This window comes from Eubalaena glacialis, chromosome 3 (assembly GCF_028564815.1).
Source record: "Eubalaena glacialis isolate mEubGla1 chromosome 3, mEubGla1.1.hap2.+ XY, whole genome shotgun sequence".
In the NCBI taxonomy this organism is placed as follows: Eukaryota; Metazoa; Chordata; class Mammalia; order Artiodactyla; family Balaenidae; genus Eubalaena; species Eubalaena glacialis.
In genome coordinates, this window is record NC_083718.1 from 121,440,126 (window position 1) to 121,459,912 (window position 19,787).

A 19,787-nucleotide genomic window follows, 5' to 3' on the forward strand; every position below is an offset into this window, starting at 1 on the left:
AAGCCAAATACATGGAATTTTAGACAATTGAGATTTTGAATAGTTCTTCCTGTTAGTGTAGAGGGTTATACAAAATTGACTGTAGGCAACAAATTAGTCCATTTTCATCAGTTTTTTTTTTTTTTCTAAAAAAAATTAAACTCAAAGAATGAATGTAACTGTATTATAGTATAAATGGATATATTCATTAAGTTAATGAAAATATTAATGTTGACCTTTTTATTTTCCAGAGGATCAACCATTTTCCAGGAATGGGGGAGATCTGTAGGAAGGATTTCCTAGCGAGAAATATGACCAAGTAATCTTCATTTTCTTGTAATAGAGAAGACCTGTTCAAAAATTACATTTTGAATGTCATAGTGCTATCTTTCACAAATTTATATTGATTTGAAATGATATTTTGTTGGAAGAGAGAGAATTTTAGAGCTAGAAGTGTTTTAAAATTTTCCTGGTTCTATTCTTTGACTTTGCAGAGGAGGAAATTGAGGGTCAGAGACATGAATATCTTGCAAAAAGTCAAATAGCTAACAGCAGAGCTGGAGTAGAAACCTGGTCTCCAGAATTTCAGGGTTCTTTTCACTGCAACTTGCTGTCTCTCTAGCAGCATAAGTTTTTCTTTTAAATGTAAAAAGTTTTCTGTACATGGCATTCAATATATACTTAATTATTTTCAGTTAAACCTTGCAGGAACTAATTTGTTGCATTATATCCTTCCTGTGGGTATGTGTGTGTTCAGAATACTGGTTATTGAGCATCTAACATGTGCCAGGCACTGTAATAGGTGCCTGTGTGCACACATATATGCATACACGCATGTATATGTTCCTACCCGGGGATACATGCATGCATATTTATCTCAGAGACCATTATTTAGAGTAATAATCTGCTTTCATGGGAAAAACTGTTAACAGGTAAAGTGTTGTACTGAATATACTGCAGAATTTTTGTGCAGCTTATATTTCTGTTGATTAGATTCTTTTTTATTTTAAGAAAGTTGATAAACTATATGCTTGGATTTTTTTCTAAATATAACAAAGAATGGTATCATTCATAAACACCTCATGGTTAGTTTTAAAATGTATTGTTCTATTAAAGCTTTAACTTGATCTAATTTCACATTATTGTTAAAATATAATAAATACATGTAAAGGTGTTGGAAATAAAAACAAGTACATTAGCACTGTTATTGTGCTTCCTTTAGATGTGTGTGTGTGTGTGTGTGTGTGTGTTTCAAAGCAATCAATGTTAGCCTATTTTGTACTGAGATTATTTACCTGGTTGGCTTATTTTGGATTTGACAGATGGAGTTGGTGATTATTTTCCTTCTCATAGTGGAAACATAACTTTTTTTATAGGGTTCTCTTGAAAGAGCACTTGAAATATGATAACTGTATGACCTTCCAGTTGTGGAAGCCAGGTGGCTTATGTATTCCACACCCTAGTCTTAGAGTATAGGCCCTGCTTCTGTGCATATTATATACTATGGTCCCATTTTAGTTTTAACTAATCTCGTTTGGAAACAGTAACTACTCATCTATAAAATACTTGCATACATTTATAAAGAAGACTTTTTGAAACAATCAGATTTTCTTTAATAGGTAATATTTTAAAATATTTCTAAGAATTTAAAAATTGTTATGGGAATCAATATGTACCAAATAATTAGCATTTGGATTACTCAAAAGCCAACATTTTATACCTAGTATTGTATCAATATCCCTAAGTTATGTACCAAATAGGGAGCCTGATTTATAGCAAATACAAAAATGTCAGGCCATACATTGTAGCCATAAAACTACATGTATAGGTAGATGTAGTTGATATAAACAAAACCTGACTCAGAGGCTTCAATGGTTTTCTCACAAAAGTAGTAAAACTCCACAAAACACCGGGGTAAAAGGCAATCTAAAATTTTTCCCTATGGATGACCCAGCAAACTCCAAATCATCTTTTAAGAAGCAATATGAATGGCACCTGGCTGTGAACCATACTAACCAACCCCATCCCGGAGGCAGAGTTAATGACGCCTTCCACATGTTACCTTGCCTTATACAGCTTTATTGCACCTATCACACTGTATTTAATTAATAGCTTATATGTAAATCCCTTAGAACAGAGACCATGTTAATCCTCAGTGCCCAACACATAGTATATACTCAAATGTTTGATCTATTAATATGTAAATTAGTACATGGGGCAGAAATTCTAGTCTATTTTTTCCACTAATGTATCCCTAGTATCTAGAATAGTGCCTAACATATAGTAGGTGATTAATAGGCATTTAAAAAAATTAATGAATGGATCAATAAATGAAGAAATGGAGGGAATTTAAATCCTTGTAGTAAATGTCAGTAGCACAGAGAAAGAAAGTTTAGATAAGTTTGAATAGAAATTACTTTTCATATTATCTCTAACTTACAGAATGATCAAGTCCCGGCCTCTGGATTATACCTTTGTTCCTCGAACATGGATCTTCCCTGCTGAATATACACAATTTCAGAATTATATGAAAGAATTAAAGAAAAAAAGAAAGCAGAAGACTTTTATCGTAAAACCAGCTAATGGTGCAATGGGTCATGGGTAGGTATTTTTCATATGGAATACATAAAAATTTTAAAAAATTGGGGGAAAGAATAAGTGTGACCATTTGCTCATGGTTGAGTACTAATATGAAAAAAATAATAAAATAGCTTTCTAACTTTTGCTTTTTTGGAACTAAATATTTAATGAGCCCTTTTACCCTGTCCTGGAGACTTCAATAATTCAATCTAAAAATTTAATCAGCAGGTTGTGAGACTTTGATAGGAGACTACAAAATAGAGAAAAGTAAATATTTTCTAATTTTTTTCTTAAACATAAAATTTGCATTCATCATAATTTTAGAGTAAGCTTGGAGAGGAAAATCAGTTGATACAGTAGAGCTAAATTGAGTTGGTGAATGAAATGGAAAGGGCGTTACTGTTTTCATCTTTAAAAAAAATTTTAAGCACAAAATATCTATTTTCTTTGCTTTACAAATAATTTTTTTCTTTATGTAGCCATGGTAATTGGATTGAAGATGAGTAGAACACATTTTAAGCTAAAGTGCTGAGAACTAGACCTGTTAGCTGGGGATAGATTATACAACTTAATATTCCTGTTTACTTTTGCTTTCTTATGCTAGTTTTCTGCTGTTTACTTTTTCAAAGAAAATGTGGCTGAGGCTACTTTTAATAAAAACACAAGTAATTTTTATCTTTGATTTAGAGTGCTGTGGGGAAAAAAGATATTTGGAAATATAGCTGCCAGGTAAATTACTGTTCAACACATTTCCTTTTAACTTTTAATCATAATTTAATAATTTAATCAGACATTATTTTAAACTGTGGTTTAGTAATTTAAAAGACAAACAACATGTAGTGTTAGTGGAAATTGTATATTAATTGTTTAATGTAAATTTGGTTCACTATATGTTAGTATCAAGGTAAACATTTTGGGGGGGATAATTGAAGTTCACATTTTCTCAATTTTAATGTTAAAAATTATGTTAAAAATTCATTTTTATATATATTTAATGTTAGTGTAAATAGTTAATCATATGAATTGACTACAGTAATAAAATAGCTGAAAATTATACTATACATACTGTGCTGCCAGGGTTTATCTCATGCAATGCAGAAGTACATAGGTGAAGTACACCTCTCTCATCTGTAGAATCTATCTATTTCCTTGCTGGTTTTCTGTTTAATTGTCCTGTTCATTATTGAGAGTGGGGGGCATTGAACACTTCAACTGCTATTGTTGAACTGTCTATCTGTGCCTTCAATTCTATCAGTTTTTGCTTCATATATTTTGGAGCTCTGTTATGAGGTGCATATGTTTATAATTATTATATCTTCTTGATGCATTGACTTTTAAAAATTATTATATTACTGTTCTTCTTTGTCTGTTGCAGTACTTTTTGTCTTAAAGTCTATTTTGTCTGATACTAGTATAGCCACTTCAGTTCTCTCTTGGTTACTGTTTGCATGGAATATCCTTTCCATTTGTTCACTTTCAGCCTATTTAAGTCTGAATATAAAGTGTGGCTCTTGTTGACAGCATGTAGTTGGGCCATATTTTTTATACATTCTGCCAAATCTTGTCTTTCAACTGGAGAGTTAATCCATTCTTATTTATTATGTAATTATTGATAAGGAAAGATTTACTTTTGGCATTTTGCTATTTGTTTTCTTCATGTCTTATATAGTTTTCATACCTCAATTTCTCCATTTCTGCCCTCTTGTGTATTACATGGGTATTTTCTAGTGTACCATTTTAATTTCATTGTCATTTATTTTACTATATATTTTTTGAGTTATTTTTTAAGTGGTTGCTTTGGGGTTACAATTAGCATCTCAATTTATAACAACCTAGTTTGGATTAATATAATTACTTTTAACAGTAAAAATAACAACAACAACAACAAAACTTTGCTTCTATTTGCCTCTGCCCCCTTTATGATGTTTTGTCACAAATTACACCTGTATATATTGTGTGCCCATCAAAATAGATTTATAATATTTGTTTTATGCAGTTGGGTTTTAAATAATACAGGAAAAATAAGCAGTTACAAACCTAAACTACACTAGTAGTGACTTTTATTTTTACCTATGTAGTAATCTTTAGAGGTGTTCTTTATTTCTGTGTGTAGATTTGAATTACTGCCTAGTGTCCCTTTGCTTCAGCCGGAAGGATTGTCTTTAGCATTTCTTATAGGCCAGGTATAATAGCAACAAACTCTCTCAGTTTTTGTTTATCTGGTAATGTCTTAATTTCTCTTTCAATTTTGAATATTTTGTCAGATATAGATTTCTTGGTTAACAGTTTTTTTTTTTTCTTTTTCTATCAGCACTTTGAATATGTCATCTTACTGTCTTCTGCCCTCCATTGTTTCTGATGAGAAATTAGCTCTTTATCTTAATGAGGATCCCTTGGGAGGGATGAGTGGCCTGTCTTGCTACTTTTTTCTCTCTTTCTCTAGCCTTTTGACAGTTTGATTCGAACATGTCTTAGTGTGGCTCTCTTTGAGTTTATCTTACTTGAAGTTTATTAGGCTTCTTGATTTGTAGGTTAATATTTTTCATCAGATTGGGAGATTCTCAGCCATTAATTCTTCAAAGAGTCTTTTTGCCCCTTTCTCTTTTCTCCTTTTGAGACACCCATTATGAGTGTGTTGATATTATTGATGTTGTCTTGCAGGGCTCTTAAGCTCTGTTCATTTTTCTTCATTCTTTTTCCTTTCTGTTCCTCAGACTAATCTCAATTGATTTATCTTCAAGTTTGCTGATTCTTTCCTTGCCTTCCCAAATCTTCTGTTTAGCCCCTCTAATGTATTTTTGTTTCAGTTATTGTACTTTTCAACTTCAGAATTTTTGTTTGGTTCCCCCCACCTACCCCACCACCTTTAAAAGTAATTTCTATCTCTACTGATATTCTGCATTGGTGAGATATTATTCCCATGGTTTCCTTCAGTTCTTTGTACATGATTTCCTTTAGCTCTTTGAACAAATTTAAAATAGTTGATTTAAATAATTTATTGTCTAGTAAGCCAAATGTCTGGGTTTCCTCAGGTATAGTTTCTATTAATTGAGAATTTTTTTTGTGTATGGGTCATACTTTTTTTTTTTGAATGACTCATGATACTTTGTTGAAAATTGGACATTTTGTGTATTGTAATGTAGCAACTCTGACAATTAGATTCTCTCTCCTCTACAGGGTTTTTTGTTACCGTTGATGTTTATTTGTTTAGTGACCTTTCTGAAATAATTTTGTAAAGTTTGTATTTTTTATTGTGTGTGACCTCTGAAGTTCCTGTTCTGTTAGGTCAGTGGTCAGTGTAATTGTCCAATCCGTTAGTAATTGAATAGAGATTTCCTTAAACACTGGGAACCAAATATCTATATCTATACCTATATCCATATACACACACATACATATATATATGTGTGTGTGTATATAGATATAGGTATAGATATATATTTATCCCCCAATCCTTGCAGATGGTGTATGTGTGTGTGTGCGTGTGTGTGTGTGTTGGAGCATGCCCTCAACACTTAGCTAGGTAGTTTATAACTCTGCCTTAGCCTTCACTTCCTACTTGTACAGAGCTTGATGGTTAGCTGGAGGTAAGAGTTTAGGGCCATCTCAGGTCTTTCCTGAGCATGCACTTAGCCCTGGGCATTGATATGGCCTTCTAGAATCCCAGAAATATGTGAGAGATTTTCAAAGCCCTTATTCCCTGAAGATTGTCATTCCTGTCTTTTTCCCCAATCTTTGCCGTTAGTCTGTTGTTTTTCCCAACTGCTATTTGTTGCCCCGGGCAGCAGGGACTACTACATTTGTCTTTAAATGTTTTCAACATTTGTCTCTTCCCACCCCCCGCAACCCCCCCAAGTAGCTGCCTCAGCACTGGGAGAGTTCGCAGTTAGGCAAGATAAAAGAAAACCTTTGAGATTGTCCAGGGGACCACAGAACTGATTTAAACAAACAAACAAACAAAACAACCACAAGAATAGGTCTGTTCTGCTGCCTCTAGAACCAGTATCTGTACTGGGAACACGGGTTACTGCTCAAGGCCACTGCTGAGCTGGGGGTTGGGGGTGGTACCAGAGTAAGTTAAAATGCTAGGAATCTCTTTTACACAGATTCCGCTGTTTTTTTTTTTTTGTTTGTTTGTTTTTATCACATGTTCCTTGGTTAGTATCCATGGTTCTAAAAAAGTTGCTTCTGACAGTACTTTTATGCCGTATTTTTTGTGTGTGTGTGTGATGGGACCACTTTCCTCTTGAGTATTACTTATAACTTTGTTAAAATCCTGACTCCATAACAAATTATTCTTTTAATCTTTTCTTTAAATTTAGGATTTCTTTGATAAGAAATGGTGACAAACTTCCATCTCAGGATCATTTGATTGTTCAAGAATACATTGAAAAGCCTTTCCTAATGGAAGGTTACAAGTTTGATTTACGAATTTATATTCTGGTAACATCGTGTGATCCACTAAAAATATTTCTCTACCATGATGGACTTGTGCGAATGGGAACAGAGAAGTACATTCCACCTAATGAGACCAATTTGGTAAGTGATACCAGACACTATGATTTTATTAATTTATTCAACATCTATTTTTTAAAACACCCATTGTGTATAAATGTTAAATGAACAAAGTTCCTCCTCTCAGGCTTTTATAGTCTAGAAGAATTATATACGTAAATAAGACTGCCTCTAATTTAAGACAGCTTTGTGGAAATTAGAAAAAAAAGTGCCTGCTGCTCCAGGTAGGCTAATTAGGAAAACACACCCCATCTGGGTGCTGTGAGCATGAGGATGGATTTCGAAGTATATATGTGTGTGTAGTGGTCCTGGATAGAAATGATTGATACAGAAATACAAATTAAAATAATATGCCATTGAGAAATACAGATAAAGTGTTATAGAATTGAGTGTAGGAATAGGTTTTGTTCAGCTTCTCATGGGAGAGGTGGTATTTGAGCAGGCTTTGTATGAAAGGTATGGTTTAAACATGTAGAATGTGGTAGAAAGTACATGAAACAGAGAAAGCAAAAGTTATCAGAAAGTAGAGTTATTATTTTTTGTTGGAACAAAAGAGAAGATTTTAAATTTATGTTGATCAATTGTGAAGTAGAGACATAAATTGGCAGTTTCATGGTACGTTTTTAATTCTTTTAAGTGGAGATTTTTGTTAGTGTTTTTCCATTAAGATTATCTTTGTGTAGCTACAACATATTGATGAAAGTCATAACTGTGTAGTTTATGAAGGTCAAACTGTAATTTATTATCATAATTTATCATGAAAGTCATAAATATAATTTATAGTTTATGAGAGACAAACTGTAGTTTATTATCCATACTTAAAAGTTTAGTTAACCTCTACCTCTATTTTTGGATCTACTAATTACAGTAAAAATTACACCTAATTAAGGATTGTTTCCCATTTTTGTCAAAGGCCTGGTTATTGTTCTTCTATAATATTATGCACATAAATGACTACATTGAGTGGTCATTTTCCAAAATTAAATGACTAATCATAAATGTTGCTACGTTCAATTAACTAAGAAATGTTGTAAACCTGGCTAAGGAAGAATAAGGGAACTGTCAAAGTTTTTACAGGAAAGGAAGATAAAAGAAAGAATCATCTCTTCAAAGGTCATAAGGTGTGGATACATCCAATCTTCAAGAAATGTTTGAACTCTACTGCTTTCTAGACATTGTGTTGGTTTTGGAAAAACGGTGACCAAGACAGATACAGTACTTGATCTCACAAAAGCAACAATCTAGTGGGGAGGCAGAAAATAAATAAGCAATTATAATACCCAGTGGTAAGTGTAATGGTTTAAGAAACTGAGACTGTTATGGCAGTGCATAGCAGGAACATCTGAGTTGGAGATACAGTTAGAGAGGGAGTTTGTAAAGTGAAATCTGAAGAGTGAGGGGTTAGCTAAGTTAGAGGTGGGGTGGGATGGGTTAAGACTCCAGGTAGAAGAATGGTCCAGAGGTAGAAGGGAGAGTGATACGTCTGGAGAGAGCACACACGTTCAATATGGCTAAAGTACAGACTAAGAAAGGATGGGTGTTCTGACATCAGGATGGAGAGTCCCAGAGGCCAGATCTTGGTAGATCGTGGCTAGGATTTTGGAACTTAACCTAAGAAGAAGGGAAGCATTGAAAGATTTTAAACAAGGGAAAGAAGGAATGAGATTTTTGTCTTAAAAAGGTCACCTGGTCTATAGTGTGGGGAATGTGAGATGGGGCTGTAGATGGATGGGAGAGACTAGAGTAAGGGAGACAAGAAGCTGTATTCTAGTCTAACCACATGTGAGAGACAAGATGACTTAATTTGAAGTGATAGTAGGACAGGACTACGAATAAGAGCACAGATTTCAGATATATTTATGATACCATGGGTAACACTGATATACCGACAGGTTGATTTGTAGAATAAGGGAAAGAGAGAGAGAAATTAAGGATAAAACTCAAAAGAGTTTTGGCACAGCAGTTGGGTGGATGGTGACATTCTCTGTGATAGGGAGTATAGGAGCTTTTAAAGTTTTGCAGAAAGCTGATGTGTTTGATTTGAGATGCCTGTGTGACTTCCAAATGGATCTATACTATTGGCATTTGGATATACAGTATAGGTCTGAAGCTTAGATGAGAGAACTGATCTACAGGCGTAATTTGGGGCTTGTCAGTTTATAGATTATAATTAAAATAGTTGGAGTGGGTAAGACTGGATTATATATATGTAAGGCAGATAGTCATGTTTTGAGAGGAAAGAGTAAGGGAAGAGATAGGAAAGGGTAAGACTTGAAAGCTCATTTAGGTGATAAAGTGATTTATTCTAATTTCTTAAGTTGGATGTATGTGATTTGCTTAAGTACACTGGGTTAGGAAATCATATTGAAAGATTGGGAGTCAGGAAACGTGGCCTCTAGGTTTCGCTTTGCCAAGTGCTCTTGAGTCACATAATCTCCTGGCTTTGGTTTTCACATGTATGAAAAATGATGTTCTCCTGTATAAACATCAGTGTTCCTCATATATCTCTAAAATTTCATGATTGAATTCCTACATGAAGATATGAAAAATTTTAAAAGTGAAGTGCAAAACTTTATCTAAAGTGAGATCACTCGTATGTAAAAGATAAGTTTAAGAAAAAAGGTGGAAAAAATAAACCAAAATGCTCCCATTTGTTGTTTTTGGACAGCAGACTGCTTCATATTTTTTTCCTTCGTATTTCCAATTTTTAAAATAGTGTGCATTTTGTCATGAGCTGTATATTGATAAGCTACATGTAAGGAAATCATAAGAGAGAATTTCAGAAATTGAAATATAATAAACATAAATTTTTTTGCCACGCCGTGTAGCAGTCAGTCAATCCTTGGAAGGTTCTGTATATTCCAATTCATTATTTTGAGCCTATACACTATAAAATAGGGTGGAGAATAGTTATATACTTTTCATGCGTTGCAGGTTGCATTTGATTCAGAGCTGCCATCACTTCTCCTTATGGCAAATGTCCAACTGACAATGAACTGTTTAGAAGGGGATTTTTGTCAAGGTAGATGTGAAATTGTGGAATTTCCAATGCTATATATAAAGATAATGTTTTAAGAAAAATGCAAAGTTCCATTTCTTATTCACTTTTCCACTAGGATATCTAGAGTTTTTATTACTGCTGTTAGTATTTATTTTAAGAAATTCCTGCCAAATGGAGAGCGCCTCAAAAAATTATTTTCCAAACAAAAATAATTTCTATTTTGGAAACTAAGAAATGTTATAGTTTGATTAATTTCCTTTTTTCTTTAAATCAAGCACGTAAAATTAGACAAGTATGAGGTTATGCTCTTTCTTTTAAATATCACTTAGTTTAAAGTGATAATTTTCATGAAGGTAGGGACTATGTCTGCCTTGTTAATCTTTGTGTCCACAGTGCACAGCACACATTCCTGCCAGTGGTGGGTGCTCCTTAAATATTGTTCAATGAACAAAAAAAATTCTTAATTACTGGTGGGCATATGGATTAATAAACAACATGTAGCTCATATGATCAGTTCTGCATATTTGCTTCAAAGATTTCAATACTGTAGACTTAAGTCACTGCAGTGAAAATAAAGTATGATATAAATATCATTGGTTATTAACAAATCAGAATAGTAATGATGTGCCCAAAGTATGTATTCATTGTGATGCAACATTGCTATCTAAAGTGGTTTCTGGGAGTAGGATCATGAGGGTGGGATTTACAGACCTCATGAATGTTTATGATAGATTGATAAGGAGCTATTAATGTATATTAATTGACAATTATGAGAAATTTTAAATTTTGTATTCTTTTTCAAGTTTAGTTGAGGATAACGTTGTCAACAAACGTAAGAATATAAAGAGACTAAGACCTAAGAACTCCAGTATGGAGCGCTGTAAATTTGCTGTTAATCATTTAGACATTTGTGCAGCATCTGTGGTGCTTCTGTCTGCTGACTCTGAGTGCACTCTGTCTTGTTAACAAGTCACAGTGATCTTCCAGTCAGGATGGGAGGGCAGAGGTTGAGGTTGGCATCCTGCCTCTAGGTTTCTGCTACTTACTTGAGCTTTCACTTTTAAATCTTTGTTTGAGAAGATATAGAATACTCTCTCTCAGAAAATTCCTTTCCCAAAACAAGTTAGGATGACAATTTTAGACAAACATTAAAAACAAACCAACTAAGAAAAACAAACTTCAAAGTTCAACATTTTTCTTGCTTAGCAATATGTAGTTTCACATTTTCATTTAATTACTCTATATATCCTTATTATTTTCATACTTTCTATGGTAGATATATTTTCAGTAATATACAAAGTAACTTTGTAGGTAACTACTTTCACAACCTTTTTTAGAAAAATGTGCCATTGCATTTTGAAAATTATCTTTATAATCATTAAATTATGAATATGTATATTTTAAACTTTAAGATTGTCTTTCCTCTTTGGATGCTTTCTTTTCTGTGAAACTTCATGGTTCTAGAGTCTCATAGGTGATAACAACTTTGGTTCTGACTTGTTACAGACCCAGTTATTCATGCATCTGACAAACTACTCTGTGAACAAGCACAATGAACATTTTGAAAGGGATGAAACTGAAAACAAAGGCAGCAAACGTTCCATCAAATGGTTTACAGAATTCCTACAAGCAAATCAACATGATGTTGCTAAGTTTTGGAGTGATATTTCAGTAAGATTATACCATTTTACAATTTTAACTGTCTTTCCTCATATTAATTGAAAGGATCATCAACCATTTTAAATAAAGAACGGATTACATTAGATTGGGCAGATAAAGTGTGCTTTTATGAAGAAAGTGAAATTTGTCATGGACCTTAATAGATAAGTAGTACTTTTACTGCTAGGCTCGGAAAGAGGGAATGCTAAGCGGAGGCAAAAGCGTGAGTAAAGGCATGGAGGTATGAAAATAGTTCAAAGTGGCCCAGGTTGGCACATATCGTATTTGTGGGAGATTCATGAGGACTTAATGGCTGGAAAGCTATGTGGAGCCAAGTTTTAGGTCTGAAAATCAAGGCTTCACTTGGTAGGCAGTAAGGATTCATTCAGTTTTTAAGGGAGGAGAGTAATAAGGCCAAAGACCATGCATTTGAAAGATAAATCTGACAATGGGTATAGGATGGGTTAGAGTGAAGACCAGAAGTAGGTAGAGGAGGACATTTGGGAGTAGTTTCAGGGAAAAGAATGGCCTGAATTGAACCACAATAAAAGAGGTGACAATGAAGTAGACCTTGAGATTAACTGAGTGTTCAGAATGGGGAGGGGGGAAGAAGTATTCAGATATTCTTCTGCAGTTTTGAGGAATAATTATAAGGAGAATGGGTGTGGCATTATTTGAAATAGAATAGGAAGGAATTTATTTTGAGATGTAGAGCTTAGTTTTGCAGATGAGAGAAAAGAGTTCTATTCACTTATTTGCTAGTTCATTTATTCATTTATTCAGTAAACATTTATTGAACCCATAATATAAGCCTGTCCCTGGCTGATAATTTGAGGATTTATAAGATACAGCTCCAAGCCTCAAAAAACTCAAGAGTTTGGTAGGGAACACTTGCACATAAATTGTTAATGAAATGCAATGTAGCAAGTACAAAAACAGAGGCATACATTGGATTCTGTGGGGTTGTAGAGGAAGACCACATATAGTAGCTTTGAGTGGATGGGCATAGCAGGACTTCCTGGAGGCATTGACACCTGAACTCAGTTTTTTAAAAGTCCATGAGGCTATGATGAATTCTACTTTCGATATGTTAAACTTGAAATGCTCTCTCAGGTAGAAAAGTTGAGCAGGCAGTTAAAAGTGTATGTATGAGGTGTAATGGATAATTAAAGCCATGGCAGTAGATGAAATTCCAAATGTTAAGGGTAAAGAGAGAAAAGGAAACACATATGAGAAGATGACCTAGGTGAAACAGACCCTTTTATTAATCCTAGCAGAAATATTAAAATGGTATTCATAGTTAAGAAGAGTATGTTGAAAATACTTAACATGATTAGGGCTATACAGTTTGACTTCTGGGACAAATAATATATATTTAAACAAAAATATCATGGAAAATGGACGTGAAAGTTCATTGTTGGTTGAACTTGGTTCTCTTGAGTAAATCAGAGAAAAACTCAGCATCATTATATTTATTCCTTTTCTTAGTGTTTTGTTGGTTTAAATCTTTTTTAAAATCTTATTTTCTGTGTCACAGAATGTAAACCTGAAGACTTTAGGTATCAGACAAGTAAAAAGGAGTTAAGTAGTCTGTATAGAAGAAAATAGGGCAGGCTGAAAATGGTGGTAATTTGAGGAGCATAAGAGGTCTAAAGGGGATAGATACCACTCAGCACCAGCCTATTGATGCCATTTGGTATTTTGGGCCCAGTGTGCCTCATTCTCTAATTTGTCAATAGATGCGCTAAGTCTCCTGATTTATAAATGTTAGCAACAAATTCAAAATTTTAAAAAATTTAGGGGTTCCATCAAATTTTAAAGTTTGTCATTTGGATTTGGTCAGATTCTCACGAACTTGTTAACTTTCTATTATATCTTCCTGAGAGACTAAATATTGATACATCCAAACAAGAAATTTGATTCCAACAATGCCATTTATTTATCTATTTACTTTATCAAGGCCAGTTTTTTGGAAATTCCAAAAAATATTCTAATAATGATAGTTTACTATCATGTGGGTCAGAAACATCAAAGTGGTAAAATTTGCAATTTTGATACAATAGCTCAATGATGGAAGATCTACTGGGGATGATTTAATGAATGGGTCGTTTGGTGACTAGCTCAGTGAGACCAAGAAAGTTTTAGATGCCCTCTGGTGTTCTTTTTCTTTACCAGATTCTTCACTTCTTATGAGTTTGATTGTTCAGGGAAGTCTTTGTGAAAAGGTGGAACCTGTTGGGTTGCCTTGGTGAGGAATGTATGGGGAGAATCAGTCAGAGAGAAAAATGGATATCATTAGCTTTACAGACATTAGTTTTAAGTGGTACTTTCCCCACATAATTGAATTAGGACAAGGTATACAACTAAGACTAATACTAATAAGAGTATGGAAATTAACTCCTCAGTTAGAGCTTAAAATATAATTTTCAGATATGACCTGAACATAGCAATTGCGGGCCTATTAAGCTCTGATACATTGCATGATCTTTTCTATAAATGGGTAAATTTTGCATCATTCTTGCCTACATTAGTTAAAATGTATATTAATAATCTATAAGTAACCAATTAATAAATAATTAATAACATTAACTTTTCCAAGTACCTTCTTACAATTATCTTGTCAGACTATTTGCACTTATGTAATTCTTTAAAAATTTGCCTTCCTTGTTAAGAATTGCATGTACTTACAGATGTCTGTTGAAGGTGAATCAATGGGATAGTATAAAAAGAGAATAAGAGGAGACGAAGAAGGCAATTGTGCAATAAATTTTTATCTTAATAGTTTACAAATTTCATGACTTTAACTTAGAACTTTTTTTGGTGACTACTTTATTGATGGTAATTTCTCTAAAAAGTAGCTGTCTGCATATGAAAACTAACATTCAGCAATACCTTCTATGAAGAACAGATATATGTGCTTTTGTGCTGGTCAAGAATAAATAAGAAATCAATAGAAAAGCAGGTCATGGGGGTTAAAAATGACTCTAATCACTCATAAAATCATCCTTAATGAATGCTTTTTATATACTTTAGGTACAAATCTACAAAATCATCTTTCAAAGCAATGTTGGAAATTCTCAAAAGCATTAGTGGAATTTGATTTGATTAGTGGAATTTGTGTTTCGTTGTATCATTCCTGATTTCACATATACCTGCAATCTTGCCTCTGCATTCCTAAAAGTGTGCTGTTTTTTATGTAGAAAAAACACAGATTTGTAATCCAGAGTCTAAATATTCATTCCCCCTCACCCTGCCCCCCCATCCCCCCACCTATCTTGTTTCACATAGACACTTACTAGTCAAGGTTTTAAGTTTTTTTTCCTACCCAGGTGATTTCAGTAATATCTCAAGATTTATATAACGTGGCCTTTTTTTTTTTATCCTCATATACTGTGGTGCTACCATGCATTTGTTATTTTGAATAGAATTTTCTAAGAACAGCCTCTTGTGGCATCTCTGATATCCCCAAATACGTTCTGGGTTGGGATTCTTGGTAACAGTGAGGTTAACGTCATCTTCCATTTCTTTCTTTCATATAATAAATACTGCTCCCACCAGGCCGCTGAATGTTTGTGTCTGACCAGATATATGAGGTGGAATTCCAGAAGAATAATAGAATAAATATAACGATAGTAGTTAAGTTGCTAACCCCTCTTGATGGTTTACTCTGTTCTAGGCGCTATGCTAAGAGTTTTACATGGAGTCTCATTTTGTCCTTCCATCAGTCTTTTGCAGCAGGTATTTTTGCTATTGCCAGTTTACATTTTAGAAAAATGAGACTCACAAAGTTTAAGCAACATGACTGAGGGTGCACATCTAACAAGTAGCAAAGCCTGGGATAAAGCCAGAAAGTCAATACTTTGGAGCCATTTTCTAAACTGCCATGCTATATTGCCTATACCTGTAGAATGGGAGTTAAAAAGACAGTATATTCTAAGCAAAAACCAGCGAGACAGCTTTTCCACAATCCATAGCTTGTTTTCAAACTTCGGTAAGCCAACTTTTTCTTTTATTAGCATTAGTAACTCACCCTAGTAGTATTATGTGTTCTCACAGAAAATGTTGACAGCTAGTTTGTTAATTGGCAGTACTCTGATTTCAGATAAACCTTATGAACAACAGAATCATCACTGCACAGAGAAACCCAACTCTCCTAGATTCTGTCCTCTTGGCCTTTCAGGCTTTGTCTAAGTGGAGGTTCTATAATGTTGTTTGTGAAATAGTTTACTCTCCTTGGAATTGTCTTCCCTCCCATCCCCTTGCCTTCTGTATGGTTTCTGAGAAGGCAGGCATGTGATCCTACCTTACTTATTTAACAAATACAAGCCACAGTCATAAAATTTTATTTGTTCACAGATGATCTTGAGCATTTACTAAATGCCAGGCACTATTGTTAAGCACTGGGAATGGGGTTGTAAATAATACAGACAAGGACTCTGTTTTAACAAAAAAAAGAAAAAGGTCAGCTGGTACTATGCTGTGTAGTGACACAGTAATGAATGATGTATGGGTGCCTACTTTTGATGTATGGGTGCCTTCCCTACTTCAGGGGTCAGGGAAGGACTCTCTGAGTATCAAGGGGCCAGACATGGGAATATTGGGGGAAGTGTGTTCCAGGAAGAGGGATCAGCTAGTGTGAGAGGCCTAGAGAAGGGGAGCATGGCTGGAGCACAGTGGGCAGGGGGAGAGTTGGGTGACATGAAGTCAGAGCAGTGGCAGGGGTTAGATGCCACAGAGCTTTGTGAACCTGGCCAGGATGCTAGTTTGTAAGTCCAGGCCTGATTTCCATGTATGTAAATGAGATACAAAGAAATAAGGCTTTTCATCTTTTTTTAAAAATCACAATCTTTACAGGAATTGGTGGTAAAGACTCTGATTGTAGCAGAACCTCATGTCCTGCATGCATATCGAATGTGCAGACCTGGTCAACCTCCAGGAAGTGAAAGTGTCTGCTTCGAAGTCCTGGGATTTGATATTTTGTTGGATAGAAAACTAAAGCCATGGCTTCTGGAGGTAAGGCGTTTCTTTAAGAAGAAAGAGAAGTGATCCCTATACTTTATTTTTTTTTTTTTGTATTTTATTTTATTTTTTTATACAGCAGGTTCTTATTAGTCATCAGTTTTATACACATCAGTGTATACATGTCAATCCCAATCTCCCAATTCATCACACCACCACCCCCACCCCACCGCGGCTTTCCCCCCTTGGTGTCCATATGTTTGTTCTCTACATCTGTGTCTCTATTTCTGCCCTGCAAACTGGTTCATCTGTACCATTTTTCTAGGTTCCACATATATGCGTTAATATACGATATTTGTTTTTCTCTTTCTGACTTACTTCACTCTGTATGACAGTCTGTAGATCCATCCACGTCTCAACAAGTGACCCAATTTCGTTCCTTTTTATGGCTGAGTAATATTCCATTGTATATATATACCACATCTTTTTTATCCATTCGTCTGTCGACGGGCATTTAGACTGCTTCCATGACCTGGCTATTGTAAATAGTGCTGCAGTGAACATTGGGGTGCATGTGTCTTTTTGAATTATGGTTTTCTCTGGGTATATGCCCAGTAGTGGGATTGCTGGATCATATGGTAATTCTATTTTTAGTTTTTTAAGGAACCTCCATACTGTTCTCCATAGTGGCCGTATCAATTTACATGCCCACCAACAGTGCAAGAGGGTTCCCTTTTCTCCACATCCTCTCCAGCATTTGTTGTTTGTAGATTTTCTGATGATGCCCATTCTAACTGGTGTGAGGTGATACCTCATTGTACTTTTGCAATTACATTTCTCTAATAATTAGTGATGTTGAGCAGCTTTTCTTGTGGCTCTTGGCCATCTGTATGTGTTCTTTGGAAAGATGTCTGTTTAGGTCTTCTGCCCATTTTTTGTTTGGGTTGTTTGTTTTCTTAATATTGAGCTGCATGAGCTGTTTATATATTTAGGAGATTCATCCTTTGTCCGTTTGCAAATATTTTCTTCCATTCTGAAGGTTGTCTTTTTGTCTTGTTTATGGTTTCCTTTGCTGTACAAAAGCTTTTAAGTTCCATGTCCCATTTGGTTATTTTTGGTTTTATTTCCATTTCTTTAGGAGGTGGGTCAAAAAGGATCTTGCTGTGATTTATGTCATAGAGTGTTCTGCCTATGTTTTCCTCTAATAGTTTTATAGTGTCCGGTCTTACATTTAGGTCTTTAATCCATTTTGAGTTTATTTTTGTGTATGGTGTTAGGGAGTGTTCTAATTTCATTCTTTTGCACGTAGCTGTCCAGTTTTCCCAGCACCACTTATTGAAGAGACTGTCTTTTCTCCATTGTATATCCTTGCCTCCTTTGTCATAGATTAGTTGACCATAGGTGCGTGGGTTTATCTCTGGGCTTTCTATCTTTTTCCATTGATCTATGTTTCTGTTTTTGTGCCAGTACCATACTGTCTTGATTACTATAGCTTTGTAGTATAGTCTGAAGTCAGGGAGTCTGATTCCTCCAGCTCCGTTTTCTTCCCTCAAGAATGCTTTGGCAATTCGGGGTCTTTTGTGTCTCCATACAAATATTAAGATTTTTTGTTCTAGTTCCATAAAAAATGCCATTGGTAATTTGATAGGGATTGCATTGAATCTGTAGATTGCTTTGGGTAGTATAGTCATTTTCACAATATTGATTCTTCCAATCCAAGAGCATGGTATATCTCTCCATCTGTTGGTATCATCTTTAATTTCTTTCATCAGTGTCTTATAGTTTTCTGCATACAGGTCTTTCATCTCCCTAGGTAGGTTTATTCCTAGGTATTTTATTCTTTTTGTTGCAGTGGTAAATGGGAGTGTTTCCTTAATTTCTCTTTCAGATTTTTCACCATTAGTGTATAGGAATGCAAGAGATTTCTGTGCATTAATTTTGTATCCTGCAACTTTACCGAATTCATTGATTAGCTCTAGTAGTTTTCTGGTGGCATCTTTAGGATTCTCTATGTATACTATCATGTCATCTGCAAACAGTGACAGTTTTACTTCTTCTTTTCCAATTTGTATTCCTTTTCTTTCTTTTTCTTCTCTGATTGCTGTAGCTAGGACTTCAAAAACTATGTTGAATAATAGTGGTGAGAGTGGACATCCTTGTCTTGTTGCTAATCTTAGAGGAAATGCTTTCAGTTTTTCACCATTGAGAATGATGTTTGCTGTGGGTTTGTCGTATATGGCCTTTATTTTGTTGAGGTAGGTTCCCTCTATGCCCACTTTCTGGAGAATTTTTATCATAAATGGGTGTTGATTTTGTCGAAAGCTTTTTCTGCATCTATTGAGATGATCATATGGTTTTTGTTCTTCAGTTTGTTAATATGGTGTATCACATTGATTGATTTGTGTATGTTGAAGAAACCTTGCATCCCTGGGATAAATCCTACTTGATCATGGTGTATGATCCTTTTAATGTGTTGTTGGATTCTGTTTGCTAGTATTTTGTTGAGGATTTTTGCATCTAAATTCATCAGTGATATTAGTCTGTAATTTTTTTTTTTTGTAGTATCTTTGTGTGGTTTTGGTATCAGTGTGATGGTGGCCTCATAGAATGAGTTTGGGAGTGTTCCTTCCTCTGCAACATTTTGGAAGAATTTGAGAAGGATAGGTGTTACCTCTTCTCTAAATATTTGATAGAATTCATCTGTGAAGCCATCTGGTCCTGGACTTTTATTTGTTGGAAGATTTTAAATCACAGTTTCAATTTCATTACTTGTGATTGGTCTGTTCATATTTTCTATTTCTTCTTCATTCAGTCTTGGAGGGTTATACCTTTCTAAGAATTTGTCCATTTCTTCCAGGTTGTCCATTTTATTGGCATAGAGTTGCTTGTAGTAGTCTCTTAGCATGCTTTGTATTTTTGTGGTGTCTGTTGTAACTTCTCCTTTTTAATTTCTAATTTTATTGATTTGAGTCCTCTCCCTCTTTTTCATGATGAGTCTGGCTAATGGTTTATCAATTTTGTTTATCTTCTCAAAGAACCAGCTTTTAGTTTTACTCATCTTTGCTACTGTTTTCTTTGTTTCTATTTCATTTAT

At 34.5% G+C, this 19,787-nt stretch overlaps 1 protein-coding gene across 1 annotated transcript in view; it reads left to right on the forward strand.

Moving 5' to 3' along the window:
* TTLL7 (tubulin tyrosine ligase like 7) overlaps nt 1-19,787 on the forward strand; it is a 153,326-nt gene that overhangs the window by 63,006 nt on the left and 70,533 nt on the right. The window contains exons 5-9 of the mRNA XM_061186413.1: nt 231-298; nt 2,422-2,580; nt 6,882-7,098; nt 11,582-11,746; nt 16,589-16,747. Of these exons, the coding sequence (XP_061042396.1) occupies nt 231-298; nt 2,422-2,580; nt 6,882-7,098; nt 11,582-11,746; nt 16,589-16,747 (768 nt within the window). The remainder of the gene's footprint in view (nt 1-230; nt 299-2,421; nt 2,581-6,881; nt 7,099-11,581; nt 11,747-16,588; nt 16,748-19,787) is intronic.